A 23,372-nucleotide genomic window follows, 5' to 3' on the forward strand; every position below is an offset into this window, starting at 1 on the left:
TGCTATCTAGCGAAACGATAGGTCATTTTCAAAAAAAATTATATACTTTCGCTCGATGTCGCCAGCGCCGTCGGAAGTACCGCCCCACGGACCATTTTAAACAATAATATGACACAAAGACATAAATATGTCATTCAACATACAATACAATTTGAACAATCCTCCTTCGCACGGTCCCTTTTGTAAACAGTGGGGCGGCGCCGGCGACATCGAGCGTGACCTTTCAACGTGATGACGTAGTTCCCGGCGCGTTGCAGATCAGCTCAATCCGAACAGTTGTAGTTAAAAAGTATATTATTTTTTTAGAAAATGACCTATCGTTTCGCTAGATAACACCCTCTTCCTCAGATGCGATCGTACACAGCCCGTTGAAGCACTTCAAAGACCTTTGAAACTGCATTGATTTGGACTTAAAAACGTTGGTTGTCATTGAAGTCCATTATTCGAAGAAAAATCCAGAAATGTTTTCCTCAAAAAAAAACATTCTCTTCCACTGAGGAAAAAAAGACATGGATATCTTGGATGGCATTGGGGTAAATTAGTAGGAAAGTTTCATTTTGAGGTGAACTAACGTTAATCCTTTAACGGTATTCTATTTCAGCCTGCATTAATACCGTCTAACACTTTACATGCTGTTGCTAAGTGCAACCCCCTAGCTAAACCGTTTTTCAGTAACATATTAACGTTACTTGTAATTAATCTTAAGTGAAACTAAACTGAAATTAACAACGTGGATTGTGTGATTTGTTTTGTACATTTCTTAAAATAGCTACCATTACTTAACAGTCACCTCTGATAACAGATCACTCGAGATAACTTACATTGGTAGTTGACGTGACGTGGCTTTTTCACCGTCACAGAAGAAAAAAAATAAATGATTTCACATTTTCATCATTTAGAATACTGTAAATGGTTAAACATTTTCTTGTTTTACATGAATTTGTTGTTTTAATATCAGAGTTATTTTTAATTTTTTTATAACTTTGAGCCAAATCTCAAAATCCTCCTATGGTGTGACGGTAGACAAAATTATTTCATAAATATTAACTTTTATAAATAAAGAAAATAATGTTTAAAAATCTTAATGGACACTCCTGGCATAATTGTGCAAGTGTCTATTTCACTAAGTGGTCATCACTTTTCCTATACATAAATTTTTTAAAGTGTAGGAATTTCATAAAGTTTGTCACAGAAAAAAATGTCCTTTGGTGTTATGCAATAACCTGATATTAAGTTGGGCAATATCATGGACAACTACATTTATTTGAAAGAAACCATTCAAGGTCATGTGACTGAATACCCCTATGAAGCCCATGAGCAGTGCACATGGTAAGTATTTCTCTCAGAATTGTTCAAATATTTAACTATGTTTTCAGACCACTGAAGTTGTTAAGTTTTGTTGTCCTTTGGTGTGACACCCCTAAATTAATTTTTTTAATTCAAATTTGTATTTTTAAAAGCAGGACTATATAATATTATGCAAATGTATCATGCCAATTGCTAATGACAGTTCAGCTAGCATTAGCATGGTTATTAACATGCCACAAAAGCTCAAATGTCCTTTGGTGTGACAGGAAATGTCCTTTGGTGTGACACTTTGGCCTGTCACACCAAAGGACACAGATGTCACACAATAGGACAAGACCTCCTTAAGAAGCTATTAAAACAAATAGATAAAGTTTGTTAACATATTTTTAATTCTTTTTTGACCAGTTTTGATGATTTTAAATTCAATAATGACTTACATTTGAATGTTTATTGCCATTTTTTGGAGACTACATAAAATTTTCTGAAGTGTTACTAAAACAACTATAATGTATAATGTAACAACTATAAACAAATATAAAGTACATAAATATAGTGCTACTACTTATAATGCTACTTAACTTTTTTAGAACAGAAAGAACTGATGGAGAGATGAGTGCAAAAGAGAGGACCAGACAGTATAGGGAGCTGAATTAAAAGGATCCACAGAGTAAGGATGCGATCCTAAGAGAACAATGGAGAAAGTAAATCAAACTGAAATGTTGCCATATACATCTTAAAATAATTCAGGGATCTTGCTGAGTGACTGAATGACTGCTTATTATTCAGTATCAGAATAGACCTGTGTGAGGTTCAGGTTCAACAATATTACATAATAAGCTTGTTATTACAGAATAATAAACTATATTGTGTTTTATAAGAAATTAATAAGTAAGTGGTTACATTTGTAGGGAAAACACAGTAGGTCATGAGTTCATAATTAAGTATACATTACATTAATTTCTCTGTTGATCCATTAATCTATATTCTATCATTATTTCAAACAGATAACCTACACTCACCTAAACGATTATTAGGAACACCTGTTCAATTTCTCATTAATGCAATTATCTAATCATCCAATCACATGGCATTTGCTTCAATGCATTTAGGGGTGTGGTCCTGGTCAAGACAATCTCCTGAACTCCAAACTGAATGTCAGAATGGGAAAGAAAGGTGATTTAAGCAATTTTGAGCGTGGCATGGTTGTTGGTGCCAGACGGTCTGGTCTGAGTATTTCACAATCTGCTCAGTTACTGGGATTTTCACACACAACCATTTCTAGGGTTTACAAAGAATGGTGTGAAAAGGGAAAAACATCCAGTATGCGGCAGTCCTGTGGGCGAAAATGCCTTGTTGATGCTAGAGGTCAGAGGAGAATGGGCCGACTGATTCAAGCTGATAGAAGAGCAACTTTGACTGAAATAACCACTCGTTACAACCGAGGTATGCAGCAAAGCATTTGTGAAGCCACAACACGCACAACCTTGAGGCGGATGGGGTACAACAGCAGAAGACCCCACCGGGTACCCATCCTCTGATGGCTACTTCCAGCAGGATAATGCACCATGTCACAAAGCTCGAATCATTTCAAATTGGTTTCTTGAACATGACAATGAGTTCACTGTACTAAAATGGCCCCCACAGTCACAAGATCTCAACCCAATAGAGCATCTTTGGGATGTGGTGGAACGGGAGCTTCGTGCCCTGGATGTGCATCCCACAAATCTCCATCAACTGCAAGATGCTGTCCTATCAATATGGGCCAACATTTCTAAAGAATGCTTTCAGCACCTTGTTGAATCAATGCCACGTAGAATTAAGGCAGTTCTGAAGGCGAAAGGGGTCAAACACAGTATTAGTATGGTGTTCCTAATAATCCTTTAGGTGAGTGTATGTTAAATCACTACTCAAAACAGCCGAACACACTCGTGCACGGAGACTGAGAGGAGAAATAAATTAGATATATGTTAAATCACTACCTATAATAAGATATTATAAGCATCAATGCTTTCTTATTGATGGATCTATAAGTATCAAAGTTACTTTTGGTGTGATATGTTTTGCACAGTTTATATTGCTGAAAAATAAAAACAAATGTCCTCCTTTATAATTGTTACAATAAACACTATATATGCTGACTCATTATGCAATGACTATCTTTGTCCTTTGGTGTGACGTTTTGTCCTATGGTGTGACAAACATAAAACAACAGAAAAATATACTTATTTTAAAATATCTTTTAAAAAAAGAGTCAAGTTTGGCATTAGGGGAGTTACAATAATATCTCCTCTTAGATGGGTACAATTTCAAACAGTTTTGTAAGGTTGGCGAAAAAGTTTTATTGACATTTGTAGGGAAAAGTTTATCAAGTTCATCTATTCATGGTGAAAATTATTCTAATTAGTACTTTCATGTAAAATAAATAGCACTTTAATAAAAAAATGTTTGAATAATGTGAACAATTCTCTCAAGTATTTTTTTTATGTTATTGAATATAATTTCTTAGTACTTTTTAAATGTCACACCATAGGACACATTTACAGTACTGTTGAGTGAAAACGTGAAACAAATATGTGAAGTCATTGACAAAATGAGTGACCACTACTATTTTCTGAAACTACAGTTTTCATACTCCATAAATATATGTATTTTTTCTTAAAAAGTTATGTTTTCCAAAAAAAGTACTTTTTCTTGGCCATTTGTCAACTACCCACATGTATTTTATGTAAAGGTGCTTTAAAACGATATGTAACGTTACTACTGTGAAAAATAAATGTGAATTGAACGACGAAACGATTTGTTTGTCATTAATTATCCTTAACGTAAATGTTAAGTCAATTAAGTTAATCATCATCATCTCATTCTCCATCACTTACCGCAGTCATGTTTTCTCTTTTCCCCATCATCTTGTTTTTTTTTCCGCTTCTGGCTGCCAGATGGATATGTCCTCTTCATTTTTAATACACGAATTCATGCATTTTCGGTACAGACAGTAAAAGAAAGACAGAAACGCGAGTAAGCGCTGCGACAGTTTGAAAAAGGCGCCAGAAGCAGCAAAAGCATACGCAGCCTTGCGAGAGAGGGGGGCCCACTAAGGGGGATGCGGAGGTGTTGCGGCGTCACTGCGTGTTATATTAATATGAACATTTCTGATTGTTTAAATGATCGGCCCTCGGGGGCCCCCTCAAAATGCGGGTCCCCAGGCAATTGCCTGCCTTGCCTGCCCTATTGCAGCGCCTCTGCACACAAGCACTGTTCCCACAGTTATAAACACTTCCCCAGTAAAAGCGGGAAATACTATAAATGTAGCGCGCGTGCCTGCTGTCCTGCACGCACCCCTACACACAAACACTGTATGCATGGCCAAAAACCCCGCCGCTAGCGGGAGGCTTTATGAAAGTGGCGCGCGTGCCTACCACAGTAGATGCAGCCCCACCCATAAGCGCTGCCCATACAGTTCCAAACAGATCTCTGGCTCAAGCCGCGAGCATCACAGATGCGACGCGCGAACCAAGAAACGCTAAGAGCGGGAAGCTTTATGGAAGTGGCGCACGTGCCTATTACAATGTATGCACCCCCACCCGTAAACACTGCCGTTTCAAACATTTCTCCGGCTCTTGCTGAGAGCATTACGGAGATAGCGCGCATGCCTGTAATCTCACACACACACCTGCACTCAACAAAGCTGCTCAGCGCGCGCCCGCGCCTCTGAGAGCTGTAAGCTCAGTGTTAGCACATTTTCTGCCTGTGTCACTAAGGGGTCACGTGTCCACACTAAAGTGCGCACTCCCACAGTTACAAACACTGTATGCATGACCAAAAACACCCGCCGCGAGCGGAGGCTTTATGTAAGTGGCGCGCGTGCCTACTACAGTATATGCACCCCCACCCATAAGCGCTGCCCATACAGTTTCAAACAATTCTCTGTCTCATGTCGCGAGCATCACAGATGTGACGCGCGAGCCAAGAAACTCCCCGCTAAGAGCGGGAAGCTTTATGAAAGTGGCGCGCGTGCCTATTACAATGTATGCACCCCCACCTGTAAACACTGTCTATACAGTTTCAAACATTTCTCCAGCTCACGATGCGAGCATTACGGAGATAGCGTGCGTGCCTGTAAGCTCACACGCACCCCTGCACTCGGCACTCAACAAGGCTGCTCAGCGCGCACCTGTGCCTCTGGGAGCTGTAAACTCAGTGTTAGCACAAGGCAATTTGCCGGTGGGGCCCATACGTCACTGCAACACGCCCCCAGCCAACATTCAGCCCATATCTGTGCGAGCAAAAGCCTGGGAAAAAATCCCCGACATGCCAAAATGGGTTTTGAACATAATAAAACACGGTTACTCACTTCAATTCGCTCGCAGACCACCCCGCTTTTCAGCGGTGGTCGAGACGAAAGTGAGGAAAGATGTGTCACATGTTCTACGCACCGAAGTGCTCGAACTGATAGAGAAGGGCGCTATAGAAACTGTTCCTCCCTCTATGAGCGAGGCGGGTTTTTACAGCCACTATTTTCTCGTCCCGAAAAAGGACGGTGGCCTCCGCCCCATCCTAGATCTCAGACATCTGAACAAAGCTTTTATGATTCGCTCGTTCAGAATGTTAACAACCAAACATATCCTCGCGCAAGTTCAGCCCGGGGTTGGTTTCTATCAGTGGATTTGAAAGACGCTTACTTTCACATTCCGATAGCGCCTCATCACAGGCCTTTTCTGAGATTCGCTTTCGAGGGACAGTCATACCAGTACACAGTACTACCATTCGGCCTATCATTGGCCCCCGTACATTCACGAAATGTATGGACGCGGCACTTTCCCCTGAGACAGCGGGGAGTGCGAATACTGAATTACCTCGACGATTGGCTAATCATAGCACAATCAGAGGGTCAGTTAACGACGCACAGATCTTGGATTATCAGCCATCTAGAATGCCTGGGTCTGAGAATCAATTTTGCAAAGAGCGTGCTATCCCCCAGCCAGAATATCTCTTCTGGGAATAGTGCTAGACTCAGTGCAGATGACAGCGCCCTCTCATCAGAGCACGCGCTCTCTATTCGACGCCTTGCAACATCATTCAGAAAGGGCGCGCGCGCCCCCGTCAAACGATTTCAAAGAATGCTCGGTCTCATGGCCTCGGCATCAGCTGTACTCCAGCTAGGATTGTTGCACATGCGTCCTCTCCAGCGCTGGTTCAAGAGCCGTGTCCCCACTCACGCGTGGCGCTCGGGCCACTTTTTGATCAGAGCGAATCACGGCTGTATAAAAGCCCTGACGCCCTGGAAAGCCATCAACTGGTATCAAACCGGCGTGAGTCTGGGCGTGAACACGCAGAGAAAAATGATCACGACAGATGCCTCCAAAATAGGATGGGGGGCCCTTTACGAGGGCAGGCCTGTCTCCGGCTTTTGGTCAAACCCGGAAAAGCGCCTACATATAAACTGTCTGGAAATGAAGGCGGTCGCCTTGGCTCTCAGAGCCCTGCTTCCGTACCTGAAAAACGAACACATCCTGGTCCGAACGGACAACATGACGGTAGTTTCAGTATATAAATCGCCAGGGTGGACTTAGGTTGAGCTCCCTGCACTCTATGGAGGGCCCTCCATGCATGGCCCCTCAACGGGTTCCCGAGAACCTCCCCAGTGGAGTTTTGAGAACCATCACTGAGGCGCGAGCACCCTCTACGAGGCGCTTATATGCCCAAAAGTGGAAAGTGTTCAGTGACTGGTGTGATACCAAGAGCTTGAACCCCAAATCGTGTGAGATACCAAGTGTACTCGCCTTTTGCAAGAGCTGCTGGAGGCGGGTCGCACACCCTCCACGCTCAAAGTCTATGTGGCTGCCATAGCGGCGTCACACAATCCTGATAAAGGACATTCATTAGGGAAAAACGATCTAATCATTCGTTTCCTAAGAGGCACTAGGAGGATGAACCCTCCCCGCCCCCCCTCGGTGCCGATCTGGGACCTGGCCACGGTCCTGGACGCACTCAAGAGTGCCCCGTTAGAACCTCTCCGAACCGTGCACCTTAAACAGCAAAACTGCGCTCTTGCTGGCGCTTGCTTCAGTCAAGAGAGTGGGCGACCTGCACGCGCTGTCATCAAGCGCTGCTTGCCTGGAATTTGGACCTTACGACTGCAGAGTTGTCCTTAGGCCAAAGCACGGGTATATTCCTAAAGTGCTCTCCACACCCTTCAGAGCACAGATGATATCTCTGGCAGCGCTATCGTCCCCAGCAGACGAAAGCGACGCTAATTTACTCTGCCCCGTCAGGGCGCTCAGAGTATATTTGGAACGTTCTGGCCTGTTCAGACAGACGGAACAATTATTCGTATGCTTTGGCGGCCGCACTAAAGGTCTCGCAGTCTCAAAGCAAAGAATATCGCGCTGGATAGTGGATGCTATAGCGCTAGCTTATGAAGCCAAGGGCCTTCAATGCCCCTTAGGCATCAGAGCTCACTCTACGAGGAGCATGGCCTCCTCGTGGGCTTGGTCGAGTGGGATACCCATTTAAGATATTTGTGCGGCGGCGGGCTGGGCCTCGCCTTCGACATTTATCAGGTTTTATAACCTACAGGTCCCCTCATTGCATTCCAACATTCTATCAGCCTGACTGTAGAATGGACTGGAGTATGTATATGCTGAGCATTATCTCCTCCCTTATAAGGTCCGTCCCTGACCGACTTAGAGGATTTTTTATGCATATCAGTACATAGAAAAATGCATTCCAACATTCTATCAGCCTGACTGTTGAATGGACTGGAGTATGTATATGCTGAGCATTATCTCCTCCCTTACAAGGTCCGTCTCTGACTGACTTAAAGGATTTTTTATGCATATCAGCACATAGAAAACTCAGTACATAAGATGTGCTTGTGTTTGTACTATGAGCGCCCCACCATGGACCACCTTGGAAGGGCGCTCTATACTATCCCATTATGTAGCTCGCCGTTGGCCGGCTCGTGGAATAATCACTTTGCTTTAAGGCTCAGGCATCTGCCTCTGGCTTTATAGAGCGAAGTCAGCACGCACGGCGTTTTACATGGTGTTCCCATAGCGTAAGCTACTTACGCAATAGGAGAGACCTCTCGATAGGGAACGACTCGGTTACTAACGTAACCTCGGTTCCCTGAGAGGAGGGAACGAGTATTGCGTAAGCTGCCGTGCTTGGTCAGTTTGCTTCAGTCGATTGAACCTAAAGGAACTCGTATGACGGGGTGCCCATTATATAGCCTGGCTATGCTAATTTCGGCGGGCTCGGAGCGCGCGAACGCGAGGCACGCGCCCATTGGTCGCGCGTTCAGAGTCGCCCCGTCATTGGTTCGAGCAGTTGCCGCAGCACAGCCAATGACCGAGCTGCCTCGCTCATTACTGTCTGCTGTACAGCTGCAATGCGTTTTACATAAAGACTTCAATATTTCTCGAGAAACTGAGTTTTCCCATAGCGTAAGCTACTTACGCAATACTCGTTCCCTCCTCTCAGGGAACCGAGGTTACGTTAGTAACCGAGTCGTTTTGTTTTTAAGTACTAAGCCACAAAGTCAAGTTCTCTAAGCCACAATAATCACACTTTATTTTTGTCATATTATATATTTATACATATGAGGTAGGTGAAAAAATGGCAACAAATCACTATTCAAATGTATAATTGTACCCTTAAAAATAATGTGCCACACTTTATGTGTGTGGGTGTTATGCAGAGTAAAGAGATGTAAAGTCATTGATTTTAGTGTGATCTATTTTGCACATCAAATGAGTGAATTTACAAATTTGACTTTTGATTCTTAGAATTATTCACTCATTCATGTCCTGTTTTATATATATTTTTTATTAAGGCATGATAAGGTGGTTTTATTCTTCCTGAAGGACTGTTCAGCCAAGAGGCATGCTAATGCACATATAAAATATTCTCTGAATCATCTCTCTCCAGGTCACAAGATAGTATTACAGGATATCTTTACTGGTGAAATACATAAATAATATGCATTTCAGTTTTGGAATTTCGAGACTAGTTTATGTTAAATAAACTGAAGCCTCAATTAGCTAAATATGTTCTTTTTGACTTTTGAAACTGAAAACTTCATTAGCCAAAATGGCCACCACAACAGGCTAACTGATAATTACTGTAATTGCACACGCAAATTATCAACTAAATCATTAGTTGATTAAGTTGCTAACACATCGTTATAATATTGATAGTTTTGAAAGGTATAGATGTACAGATGATGCGTAGAGTTATCTGAACTCTGACTGACTGATTGATTTGATAGTCGATAACTCGTGAGAGTTGTAATGATTCATCACTTGTTTCAATCATACTTGAAAACGAATCGGGTCAAAAGAGTAGTTTAATGGTTGAAAAGAAAAGAGTTCGCGAATCAGACATTACTTCTTCTGTTTTTCAAGTCAGTCAGGAACGTTATGTGCATTTATTAGTTTACAAACGCAGGACACGCACTGTTTTGTACCAGTTTGAAACATCCATCATTGTACTGTCATAGTGTGACCATCTTAATAACCACAAAACATTAAAAGTAAGCTTTTTGTTAACCCAGCAAGTGACATACCTTATCGTCCTCCATTTTGTCTCCTCTGGGACACCCCGCTCTCTTAAAGCGAAGATGAAGTCCATTAGTACAGCGTGCAATTATATTAATTATGATGGAAGAGGAGGATGACAACCTGCATGCAGCACCAAATCAAATTCTCAAATCGCAAGATTTTTTCTCGCGATAATTTATCTTATGATCACGAGAAAAACAACTTTTTGTTATGACGAGATCACGAGAAAACAAGACATAAAAAAATAATAACCGTAATTTTAGAACTATATACTGACTGTTGAATGGACTGGAGTATATATGCTGAGCGATCTCCTCCCTTACAAGGTCCGTCTCTGACTCTGAATATATATATAGTATATTTGGGGGGAATATTGCACCATTACTAACAAACTCACATTACAAACAAAAAGAGTCGCTACAGAGACGGTACAAAACCTAAATTACAATACAATCAAATTTCTAGTATATAACTGATTTTTGAGTGTATAAAACACACAACATGCTTCAGAACATGAATTAAAATTTGGAACAAACAGAGGGATGTTACAAAGACAGACAGTTTAATTTGGGTGATGATGGTGCATGATAAATACAAATATGCATAAAAAAAACAACTACAACCTATTATATCATAATGGTTTATGAAGCGATCGTCTGTGTCCGCAACTGCTTTCGGGTCCTTGAATAACGATTAACGTGCAAGGGCAGCTGGTGGACTTTCCGTAGACTTACGCACGCAGACTGCGTATTATGCGGTACTGATCATACCGGTGATATATTTTGAGTGAATCATCAGAGGGGAAAAATATTTATTTAGTTTTTTCAGATTGCCCAAATACTTTTGGACACAAAATGTCATTTCAGTCATTTCAGATTTCATTCCGTGCTAGTACCTTTAATCTTAAGTGCAATTCTCTGCCATTTGCAAGGACAGCGCATTATTATAAATCATTCAATCAATTTAATTCAAATTAATTTGAAGGATTATTAATATGGACATTCTAGCATGACACTGAAGCTATAAATTACATGGCCATTACCATGACACCCATAGAATTTACAACTCACTGTTTTTGATTGTGGATTGACAATTCAACCAAGAGAGGACATTCAGGACAAGTCACACCAAACTATTTTGTGATTTATAAAACAAATATAATTAAAAAATATATATTTAAACAGGAACACAAAAGATTAAGAGAATATATCTTCAGTTTAAGATGATAAAATACAATCAGTTTCAGTACAAGTTTAGCTCAATCGAGAGCATTTGTGCCACAATATTGAGTACCATAAAAATGTATTTCAACATGCTCATACTTTTCTTTGAAAAAAAAAATAAAAAAAATAAAATCAAACGGTTACAGTGAGACACTTACAATGGAATTAATAGGGCCAATTTTGTCAAGGGTTTAAAGGCATACATTTGAAGATTATAATTATATAAATGTACATTCATTAATTCTTTTTTTAAAACTCATGACCTATTGGAGCTGTAATGTTACCAAATTGTAGTTTTTACAATCATTTTAGGGTTTGTTGACATAAAATCATCATGGCAACAAAGTTGTAAAATAAAACTTCACACAGAAATGGTTTGTAAGTGATTTTATGACACTAAAAATCACGTTTACACACGTTGTTTGTCTTTGTACTTTGTTAAAAAAAAATGTGCCCACCCATTTAGTTCCATTATAAGTGCCTCACCTCAATGTTTTCTTTTCTTTTTAAGGAGGAACTAGTCTAAATGTATTTTTATGGTAATAAACATTATGCCACAAATGCTGTCGATTGAGCTCAACTTGTATTGAACCCGGAAGTGCTGAAAAAGTACCACTCCCAAGCTAACATCAGTGTATGACTACTCAAAACTTTCCTACTGTTTAAACACCTATCCAGGAAACAGGAAAATCCAACATTTCTATATTCTTGAAGTTGTGTAATTTAGTAAAAACATCATATTCCCTTTTAAATGATTAACTCCATTAAAAAAAATAAAGAAGAAAATCCAGCGGACTCGAAACAAAATATTCAAAAATATTTCCTGGCACTTCTCTACATTGTGCCAAATCAATATTGGTGTAAAATCTGATTATAAAGGACAAATACAAATTATAAGGTTGCCTTTAAGAGGAAAAAAAAAAAGAAAACACCTCAAAACTAGACAAACATTCACCATTTCACAGAAAATAATTTTACACACAACAATTTTTAGGGCAACATTTAGCTATGTTTGTTTCTCATTAACAAATAATCCAAAGAGGCAGAACTTAGATAAAAGCATAACCTTAGAAATAAAAGACTACTGTAGTAGCATAATAATCATTGTTCCCCTCAGTGTAACATTAAGAGATTACATCTCAACAACCAATATAACTTTTATCTCTTTTAAGGTTTGCGAATTCCCAAATTCCAAACCAAGGCATACAAATAATCAAAAACGCTATTGTAAAGACATTTTCATGTGTTTTACACTTTATCTTCTTAAGTTTACGATTCAATACTTTTTTTGTTCTACAATCATAAATATATGCACAACGTGACCACAGAACTGACAATGCTGTACATGACATGCCTTTAAAAATTGCCTGGGAAGCAACGTCTGACTGACATTAAGGTGCTGACATCTATTAACACATTATTAGGGACTTAATAAAGTTTACAGCTCAAACGATCAAATTATATCTCTTCAATAATAATCTCTCTATGTTTCTTAATGTTTTTGATTTTTTTAGAATAGAACAGGACAAACTACTGTTTAACGAATCATTACTTGGATCAAATGGTAGGGATTTGTAATTTTACACAGTCTATATAACAGAAATGTCTACATTCTCTTCTTTTTTTTCTTAGTTTTTTCCTCCCCTTTTCTCCTCAATTTGGAATTTCAAATGCGCTCTAAATCCTCGTGGTGGCGTAGTGACTCGCCTCAATCTTGGTGGTGGAAGACGAATCTCAGTTGCCTCAGTGTCCGAGACCGTCAATCCGTGCATCTTATCACATGTCTTGTTGAGCACGTTACTGCGGAGACACAACGCGCGTGGAGGCTTCACGCTATTCTCCGCGGCATCCATGCACAACTCAACCACAGAAAGTGAGAACCACACATTATAGTGACCACAAGGAGGTTACCCATGTGACTCTAGCCTCCCTAGCAACAGGGCCAATTTGGTTGCTTAGGAGACTTGGCTGGAGTCTCTCTGCACGCCCTCGCTGAGCTAACCAGGCCCCTGTCCACGTACTCTTCTAAAACAAAGGTACGGTGATATAGTTTGAATTATTTTCAATAAAACATTTCATCCCGTTCCACTTAACTTATTTTTCTAGAGACAAATAATTACTAGCAGCTTACGAATGGTAGGAATGGGTCACATGACCTCATCCCAGAGTGCCGTCATTGTTTATTACTTGGATGGGTCAAAGGCTTGCTTCTGTTAAAACAGAGAATATATACCAGTAACAAATACTTGTAAGAACAGACTGATATATATGGAAGTCTAAATAAATGAAATTAATATTGTAAATTAAGCTATGAGCTGTGATAAGCATGTTGCATCACTGATACAGAACCAGATCTATGTAAAACGGCTTGAAATGATGCAACTTGACACTATTAAATCTGCAAGAAGAAAAGGTTAAGATGTTAAAATGTTTATGTGAAACTGAGTTGTCAATTAGGTCATGGGTTTAAGGTAAATGGGTCACATTCAGGGTGTCAGTGGCTTGTTAAAAGGGAAACCAAAATCTTGAAGACCATGATCAGGGATTGTGTCCTCTGGCTCCTCCTGCATGAAAGAAGGGTTAATTCCATTCAGGATGTTCGGATCGTTTAGGAACTCTTGCAATGTGATATTGCCATCAGTGTCAGGAGGAGAGAATGCTTCTTGAAAGAGGACATCTACGCTAGTCATGGGAAGAGGTTCTTCGAAGCATGGTGATGAAATGTTGGGAACGGTCTCTGGGAATACTTGTGGATCACTGAATTGATCCTCTAAAATGCTGTTAAGCAGGTCATCATAAATGGTAGAGCTTGGAAGCATGGGTGAATTCTCAGGCCCTTGGAGCATGACCTCATTGGCCATCTCAGAAAAGGGAGGGTCTTTTTTAGTGAAGAAAAGGACACATAAGGAGATATTATAAACCCAATAAGTGCAGTATTATAACAATATCAGATTTGTTTAGTTCTGACACATTCCTTCTTTGGTGGACTGAGCATTAGGCATTACATGCATTTTAACACAATATAAAGGTATATTATTTACTCACCTTTATGTTGTTCCAAACCCATATGACTATTTTCTGTGGGGGAAAAAAAAATAAAACATTTTAGGGATTGAATGCCTCAGTCACCATTCACTTTCATTGTATGGAAAAAGACGGAATGGAAGTGAATGGTGACTGAGGCAGAGTAAATAAGATCAATTTCATTTCTGGGTGAACTATCACTTTAAGAATGTCAGTTCAAGAGAATGGCATGCAACCTGAAGAGATAGGATACAAGCTTCCACACACAAAGAAAGATACATTTATGTTAAGCGGCTTCCACATGACGTCAGGGCGTCAACGCTCAGCAGAATGCTACCCTCAAGCGCTGCTTTGCTCTCCACATGCAGGGTTTGCACAGCTTTCTATGAATTACATTTTAGCACTTTTGCAGCACTCTCAAGCTACCTAAATAATCTTTTTCCAGCACCTCAAAGACTAAGCGAAACATTATCCAGTTTTACTTGAAACAAAAATGCAATGATAAAAAAAAAACTTCTGTGACTTCAAACCCCATCTATAAAAATAAAAGTTTCAAGAATTAATTTACATCCACAGCTATGAGAATCCTTAATAGGATAACACCCAAAGCTTAGCATTAACAAAAAGTTGGCAACGCCGGGTCTCTATGTGTGTGTGGTTTATAGTGGGGGTAAACAAAACCTGGTTACTGTAGTTGCCTGTTCATTTCTATTTGGAAAATCAAAAGTAATCCAAAAATATTTAAATGAATATAAAAAAGCAGAATTTCAAGAATTTATATTTTTTTAGCAGCCATTTGCATAGTGGATAAAAGAAGCCTTTGTTGAAAAATACAAGCAATTCAGTGACAAGATATGAGACCCCCACACCATTAAACAGCATGACTGCAATTATTAGACTGATTTGAAGAATATGTGGAATATTATGAGTGACTTCAGCTCTTTTAACAGCTAAAATATATTAGGGATAAATCAATAAAGCCAGCCTGAAGCACACATTCAACAAGGCCTTAAAACATGTAACATTGCTGGTCAGTAAAACAAATATACATTTAACACTCAAGGCAAGGTTTCCACTAAATGTGTTAATGGAAGAATTTTCAATCATAAATATAACTATATCTGTAAATAACATTAAAATTGAATAAGCTGACGCTCCAATACACAGACTTGTATCTGCATGTGGAAGCACTTTAGAGTAATGGATAGATTTTTGTTGTTGAAACAGAAGAGTATAAATGACACAGTCCCCAGTCAAAGTCCATCACACAAACTGAAGGTCCCTTTGTGCAAAGTAAATCAAATGCACTTAGGGAGGGAAAGAGTGAGAAAGGGAGGGTCTAAAAAAGATCCTGGCTATTGACAGGCAACTTGATATGGTTTCTGAATGGAAGATACATATCTGAAAGAGCTTCAATTGATCAATTACAGATCTCCATTTATTAGAAAAGCATGCGTCATGAAATCCAGGTGCACAGTAACACTACAATGATCACCCAGCAAGTGAGAGGCAGGACAGAGATGAACTGATTGGATTTTGAGGGGCCATGGAGGCTGGACTCACCTCTGTGCTGAGTGCACAGGTCAGAATCTGGCCCCTCTCTGACGCTTGTACATCCGTTCCTGCAGCAACCAAGCACAGAGCACTCAGTTTACTATGGAAATCAGTAAACCTACTCACACCACATTCCTGAAACTTCACATCATCACATACATACTATAATTCTTCCAGATAAACTAGTAGTAACCACTTTAAAAGCATTATGTCACAATGTGACCCTCACATAATCAGATGATGATGCTATATGCAACATCCAGTAATAAAGTGCTGTATAATCTCTACACAGGCATTATAACAAGTATGTGTCTTCACCAGCTGAAGACCACTTAAGTGATTTACAACTCGATTTTCTTGTGGATCCAGCACCACCTCAAAGCTCTGAATGAAGCCAAAATGTGCGAGATAACATTTAATCAAACTCCCATCTGAACAGACCCAATTTTTCATAAAACAACTGTACTACTCTCTACGTTGTAAGACGTCATTAATCAATCAAACATGCTGGCTATTAAATAAACTGTATGGCTTTAAGTAAAGCCCAACATGAACATACTCTATGATTTATAAAACATACAGCAGTAATTAACCAGCAAAAAATAGCCTCCAATAGTACCTTTAAAATAGGGATGTGCAAAATTATGTATTTACCAAATCAACAAGTTGGTGGGTTGCTTAAATGACTAGGTGGAAGAATATTCCTTTAAGAAATCATTGAAATGGGTACTGCAGTCCGAATTTAACATTTTGGCGAGTTATCAGACCTGCCCCAGACTCGAAGCTCAAGCGGGTTGCCAGAATTAGCCAACTCAGCATCCGTTTTAAGGATTTCTGGGCTTTAAGCTGTCTCCATCTTTCAAAGGCATCTCCAATATTTATCCTTGTTTTATTAGGCATCTGGTTATGGTGGTTTTTAGATGAATGGCGAGGCTTTTTAGGTCAGGTGGAATCTGTTATCTCTGATCCATTTCGTTTGCTGGCTTCCATGGCTGCAGCCCGCAGTGTTGCTTGCCTTCAAACTTGTTCAAATCTGGCAAACCGGTGGTGTCGAAATACTACTGATGAGTGGGCAGTGGGCGGGATCACACAGGCCAAAACATAAACAGAAATTCCGGCCCGGAATGGAAACTTCAATGTAGAATATACTGGCTGTAGCAATGTTATCGGAGAAACCAGTATTTCAACTTAGCCTGTTTCCTAATTCTCTAATGACATATTATGGTCATTGTATGATTTAGTAAAGTAAAAATTTTACATTTAGCACCTTTAAGCTCAATCAACAGCATTTATAGCATTATATTGATTTCCACAAAAAATTATAGATTTTTGTGGAACTGTCCTCTTCTTTAAAAAACGAACAGGGTTCAAATTTACAGTGATAGTTCACCCAAAAACTAAACTTGTCTCATCATTTACTTATCCTCATGCCATTCCAGGTGTGTATGACTTTCTTTCTTCTGCAGAACACAAATTAAGATTTTTACAAAAATATTTCAGCACTGTAGATCCTCATAACGCAAGTGAATGGGTGTCAAAATTGTGACCCCCCCCCCCCAAAAGCACAAAAGCATCATAAAAATAATCCATACAACTCTAGTGTTTTAATACATATCTTCAGAAGTGAAATTATATGAAACAGGTCAATATTTAAGTCTTGTTTTGCTAGAAATTCTTCCCCCTGCCCAGTAGGAGGCAATATGCATTAAAGGTGCTATAAGCGATTTTGGAATTCAGAAGCATTCACGTGACTGAGATTAGCCCCGCCACTTCATTCCAAAACTTCAAATTCAATGTCAAATTCAACAGTGGCACAATAGCGCCCTCAACTTACAAATATTATGAATCATAGCCTCATTGATCCACTTCAAATACAACACAGAGAGAATGAGCAAAATTATATACAGGTGGGAAAAAATAAAATAGCTTACAGCACCTATAAGAACATGAATCACCAAAAACACAAGAAGAATGTGAAAGTGAAAGTGGAGATTGACTGAGCAAGGAGGAGAATTTCTAGTAAAAAAGGATTTAAATATTCATCAGTTTCTGAACCACACTTATCAAATCACTTCTGAAGTCATTGATTTAATCACTTGAATTTTATGATTACTTTTATACTTTGTGATTTTTTTGGAGCTTCAAAATTGTGGAACCCATTCACTTACACTGTATGGACCTACAGAGCTGAAATATTCATTTGAAATTTATAAACATCTGGGATGGCATAAAGGTGAGTGAATTATGAGAATTTTAATTTGTGTGTGAATTATTTTCTTTTAATTGCACTTACAATAAAAAAAAGTGAATGGGGAAAATGTTTTGGGAGTTTAAAAAGGCAGAAATTTAAAGCTTATAATTTTATAAAAGCACTTACAGTACATACATGGTTCTGTTAAAACTCTGAGCTTCTTGATTTCTTGACATTACCTTGTTATGGCAACAAAGTTGTAAAATTGGCTATAACTATACACAGAAAAGATTAGCAAGTACAACACAATGGCTAAAGTCTTTCATCTGAATATATATGTATATAGCGGTTGAGCTTTAAAGTGGATACATTTAAAGACAACATTTCTGAGAGGGTTTTATCGTGTCCAATAGCTAACAAACAGCATGTTAATTAAAGCATCACAGCTAAAATACCTAAAATGTAACAAATATATATCGCATGACCCAACTCTACACTACAACAAACGCAATTATGAAAGTACAAAAACATTCCAACACAAAACAAGAAATGGCATGAAATTCTTGGTGGTAATGATGCACAGCAACTTCAGTGCTGAACTAATAACTAGTAACCTGTACACCATTGAATATATCAAAACAAAAAGTGCACTAAGCCCCAGCAATATGTGCACAGGGCATATGTGCACAGTCATAAATGTTAGCAGTCATCAGTCAGCATTATACAATTTGTTAAATTATACTATTACAGATAAAAACAAAAAAAACATAAAAAAAAAAAAATGGCACACAATTTTTTAATAATTATGCATGCACACAACACACAAATAAAAAAACGAATAAACAAAACATACTTACTCTTTATGCGAGACAAAAACCAATTTGGTTTTGAGGTATTTCAAGTAAGGATTCTCCTCTGAAACAAACAAAAAATACACACTTACTGTACTGTATATGATACAACAACAAAAAATATCATTTAAATCATCATATCATGTAAAAGTGAGTCTTAAAATACAATTTCTCTCTTCACTCACACATACACACACTTAAACAGTCTGGTTCTGGAAGTAAAAATCCCATTAATTTCCCAATAGGTGAAATGATTCTATAATCTTGAAATATATGATCATATAAATCTTGAAATTATGGTATACGTATTTGTTTTGTTCTTTCAACGTAATTTTTTAAACAAAGCATGCCAAACGAGCTCTGCAATGAACAGTCACTCCTATGATGCACTGTGAATGATTTCAAGGTCTCCCTATGCTATATATACACAGTATATCAAGTAATCATATAAACTCCTGGTGCACAAAGAAACATCCTCTCACTTTCAACTGCTTATTTTCAGTTAACTTAACATGTGTAAATATTTGTATGAACGTAAAAAGATTCAACAACTAACACATAAACTTAACAAGTTTCACAGACATGTGACTAACAGAAATGGAATGATGTGTCCCTGAACAAAGGGGGGTCAAAATCAAAAGTAACAGTCAGTATCTGGTGTGGCCACACCAATTTATCAATTTAATCTCTTCATGGACTGCACCGGAATTGCCAGTTCTTGCTGTGAGATGTTATCCCACTTTTACACCAAGGTACTTGCAAGTTCCCAGACATTTCTGGGGGGAATGGCCTTAGCCTTCACCCTCCGATCCAACAGGTCCAGACGTGCTCAATAGGAGAGATCCAGGCTCTTTGCTGGCCATGGCAGAACACTGACATTCCTGTCTTGCAGAAAATTACGCACAGAACGAGCAGTATAGCTGGTGTCATTGTCATGCTGGAGGGTTATGTCAGGATGAGCCTACAGGAAGGGTACCACATGAGGGAGGAGGATGTCTTCCCTGTAAGGCATAGCGTTGAGATTGCCTGCAATGACAACAAGCTCAATCCAACGATGCTGTGACACACCGCCCCAGACCATGACGGACACTCCACCTCCAAATCGATCCCGCTCCAGAGTACAGGCCTTGGTGTAAGGCTCATTCCTTCAACGATAAACGTGAGTCGGACCATCAAACCTGGTGAGACAAAACCACGACTTGTCCGTGAAGAGCACTTTTTGCCAGTCCTGTCTGATCCAGCGAAGGTGGGTTTGTGCCAATAGGCGACCTTGTTGCCGGTGATGTCTGGTAAGGACCTGCCTTACAACAGGCCTACAAGCTCTCAGTCCAGCCTCTCTCAGCCTATTGCGGACATTCTGAGCACTGATGGAGGGGTTGTGCGTTCCTGGTGTAACTCGGGAAGTTATGGTTGTTGCCATCCTATACCTGTCCTACAGGTGTGATATTCAGATGTACCGATCATGTGTAGGTGTTATTACACATGCTCTGCCACTGTGAGGACGATCAGCTGTCCTTCCTGTCTCCCTGTAGAACAGTCTTAGGTGTCTCACAGTAAGGACATTGCAATTTATTGCCCTGGCCACATCTGCACATGAGTCAGTAGAAAGGTCTTTTTAGTGTCCCAAGTTTTTATAACTGTCACCTTAATTGCCTACCGTCTGTAAGCTGTTAAGTGTCTTAACGACTGTTCCACAGGTGCATGTTCATTTATTGTTTATGGTTCATTGAACAAGCATGGAAAACATTGTTTAAACCCTTTACAATAAAGATCTGTAAAGTTATTTGGATTTGTACAAAATTATCTTTGATTTTAATGTCCTGAAAAAGGGACATTTCTTTTTTTGCTGAGTTTATCAAGTAATCATATATCTCCAGTATATAACCTTCATTCTTCAAAACAATGATTGACTGATGAGTTTCTAGAATAAGCCATTTCTTTTTTGCCATTTTTGACCTAATATTGACCTTCAGACAAGCCAGTTTATTGCATACTGTGGCAACTCAAAAACAAACACAAAGACAATGTTAATCTTCATTTAACAAACCAAATAGCTTTTGATATAATGACAAGTGATTTCCTATTACCAAATTAGCAATTTACCATGATTACTCAAGGGTTATGTGTTGGAGTGATGGCTGCTGGAAATGGGACCTGTCTAGATTCAAAAATGAAATGGTGCTGTTTTTTTTTACATCAATAATGTTCTGATGTTCTTTGTAATCAGTTGAATGCCACTTTGGTGAATTACGAAACAAAAATCTGTACATTATTCCAAACGTTTGGCCGCCAGTGAGATATATATATATATATTTATATATATATATATATATATATATATATATATATATATATATATATATATATATATATATATATATATTTATATTTATATTTATATTCACACACACACACACACACACACACACACACACACACACACACACACACACACACAGATCAGCCACAACATTAAATCCACAGGTGAAGTGAATAACATCGATTATCTACATACCAGAGGTGGGAGTAAGTCACTAAATGCAAGTCTCAAGTCAAGTCCAAGTCTTAACATTGCAAGTCAAAGTCAAGTCAAGTCATTCTGTTGTAAGGGTCAAGTCAAGTCAAGTCAAGTCGCAACTTAGTCATCAAGTCATACCAAGTCGCACACAGGCTAGTTTTACACATTTTTTAACTCTGGGACTTTTATTACTTATTTAGACACAGAGGGCTGATGGGTTACAAAAATAAATAAATTAACTTGTGTAATAAATAAAATATCATTAAGAAGCACTTTAAATGCTCTAAAATAAAAATAAATTAAATGAACACAAGTAAACAAGAATTAATAAAACTTTTCCCATCTTGTGCTAGGCCTACATATAGTTATTTTGCTGTGATGTCCCCTATGAAAGTGTAAACTAAACAAAAACATTAAAAGTTTCAATTTAATCCAATTAGGCCAACGTGAACATGCTTAAAAAGAACTAAGAACATATATCTGGGAATTTCATATTATTGTAAGTTTTTCAGACAGTAGAATGTGCTGATGTTCCCTTCTCAGGAGGAGTCAGAACTACAGCTGTTAAACTGGATCATTTCTATCTATGAATACCCTGATGTATCTGTGTAAACATGGACTGAACATTGTCACATGCCCCCATCTCAACATATAGTAATAATACCTATACTGTCATCTCATCAGACACCAAACAATGGGTTGCATACTCAAAGTAGAATATCAATATCAGAAAAAAAAAAAAAAATCTTACTGTACAAGTGAGGCAGTGGTTTTTAAAAGGTGATGAACCCAACATTGTTTTAAGAGTTATCCACAAACTATTATGATCATGTTACTCTAGGGCTTTTCATTAGTTTTCTAATATCTTTAATAATGTAAAAAAAAAAAAAAAAACTATCAGGTCATGCCCCAGTATTTATGGAGATATTAACCATACATCAGATCAAACCATATTTATGTATTTGTCCATAACAAGTTTAACCCTTGACCACTTCAATGTTAAACTATGATGTTTGGACAGTTTAAAATAATGTCAATGTGAAGGCAAATTACAGTGAATTGCATTTGCAAAAAGTTTTGTCCAGTTTGATTATATCGCTCATTTGTGAGCGATGGGGTCGCATTATCACTCCCCCATGGCTGAATACACGTTCAACTGGTGCACTAGATGCTGGAATTGCCATAAGCCTGGTAGTCACCTTAAATAAAGAGGGCAATGCATTCCTATTTATAGACCAAAACTGAAGAGCATTCTGTCCATCACAAATGTCAAGGTAGTGGTTAAGCTGAATTATTTGTTATTAAAGCATTAAAACACAAACCACTGTTATAACATAAAAGCAAGCAGGCTACTGCGTGCATGGTTTGGCATGACTTGATAATTCCTAAAATGCTGACATCAGTTCATTGCGATCTCACACATCTCTGTTATTATCAATGAAGCTTTCATAATATATACACTTTGTTTGTTATAATTAGAGGATTTGCCAGCATACAGAATTCAGCACTGAACAAAAAGTCTGTTTTGATCGGTGAGGGAAGTCTATCATAAATGCTTCTGATTGGCCATTGCGTTCAAGAAATCAACACATATGTCTGTGATTGGCTACATCGCTCAACGCTGCAAACATGTTATTTTATTCTCCCTCAACCCGCACACACAGAGTGAGTGGAATACCGCCTGCGCTCCCTCTTATAACGTCATCACCCAGTTACTGTAAAAAAACAAAAAAAACATGCTACCTTTGAAGAAACCCCAATAAATGTTATTTTAAGGCATTTTAAGACTTAAGAAATTTTTAAAAATATAAATATTGAGCACTTAAATGTACACATTAATTGGTTGTGGTGGTTAACCTGCAATTTAATTTACACTTTAAGTTGGAAGTAGATTTGAAGTTGTGGCCGATGAATCACTTATCTTGGCACTGCAGATATTACACACAGCCGTTCTTTTCTTGGCCGTATATGCGTAATCTCTAAACCCAAACTTTATTATCCTCGGGGCTGGAGCTGGTGTTGTTGTTGCTGTGTCCATGTTGTCCGCGGAGGGATCTGCTGTTTTGGCAGGCGGCTTCCTGATTACGCATGCGTATAAAGAGTAGTAGCTTGGGTTCGCCGACTTATTGGAAAATATATAGT

The 23,372-nt window shown here is 38.7% G+C and overlaps 1 protein-coding gene across 3 annotated transcripts in view; it reads right to left on the bottom strand.

Annotated features, from left to right (window-relative positions):
- Positions 1 to 23,372, bottom strand: part of LOC127653587 (signal transducer and activator of transcription 1-alpha/beta-like) — a 66,498-nt gene that overhangs the window by 6,536 nt on the left and 36,590 nt on the right. For 2 of the 3 annotated variants that reach the window (XR_007971834.1, XR_007971833.1), the window contains exons 22-25: positions 18,719 to 18,776; positions 15,680 to 15,738; positions 14,138 to 14,170; positions 9,875 to 13,970 (exon numbers count right to left, since the gene is read on the bottom strand). Coding sequence is in view for 1 of the 3 variants with exons in the window: in XM_052140309.1 (XP_051996269.1) it covers positions 13,579 to 13,970; positions 14,138 to 14,170; positions 15,680 to 15,738; positions 18,719 to 18,776 (542 nt within the window). In the remaining 2 variants the exon portion in view is untranslated. Of the gene's footprint in view, positions 1 to 9,482; positions 13,971 to 14,137; positions 14,171 to 15,679; positions 15,739 to 18,718; positions 18,777 to 23,372 lie in introns of those variants that run through there. The other variant, XM_052140309.1, reaches the window with a different exon arrangement.

Source organism: Xyrauchen texanus, chromosome 13 (assembly GCF_025860055.1).
Source record: "Xyrauchen texanus isolate HMW12.3.18 chromosome 13, RBS_HiC_50CHRs, whole genome shotgun sequence".
NCBI lineage: Eukaryota > Metazoa > Chordata > Actinopteri > Cypriniformes > Catostomidae > Xyrauchen > Xyrauchen texanus.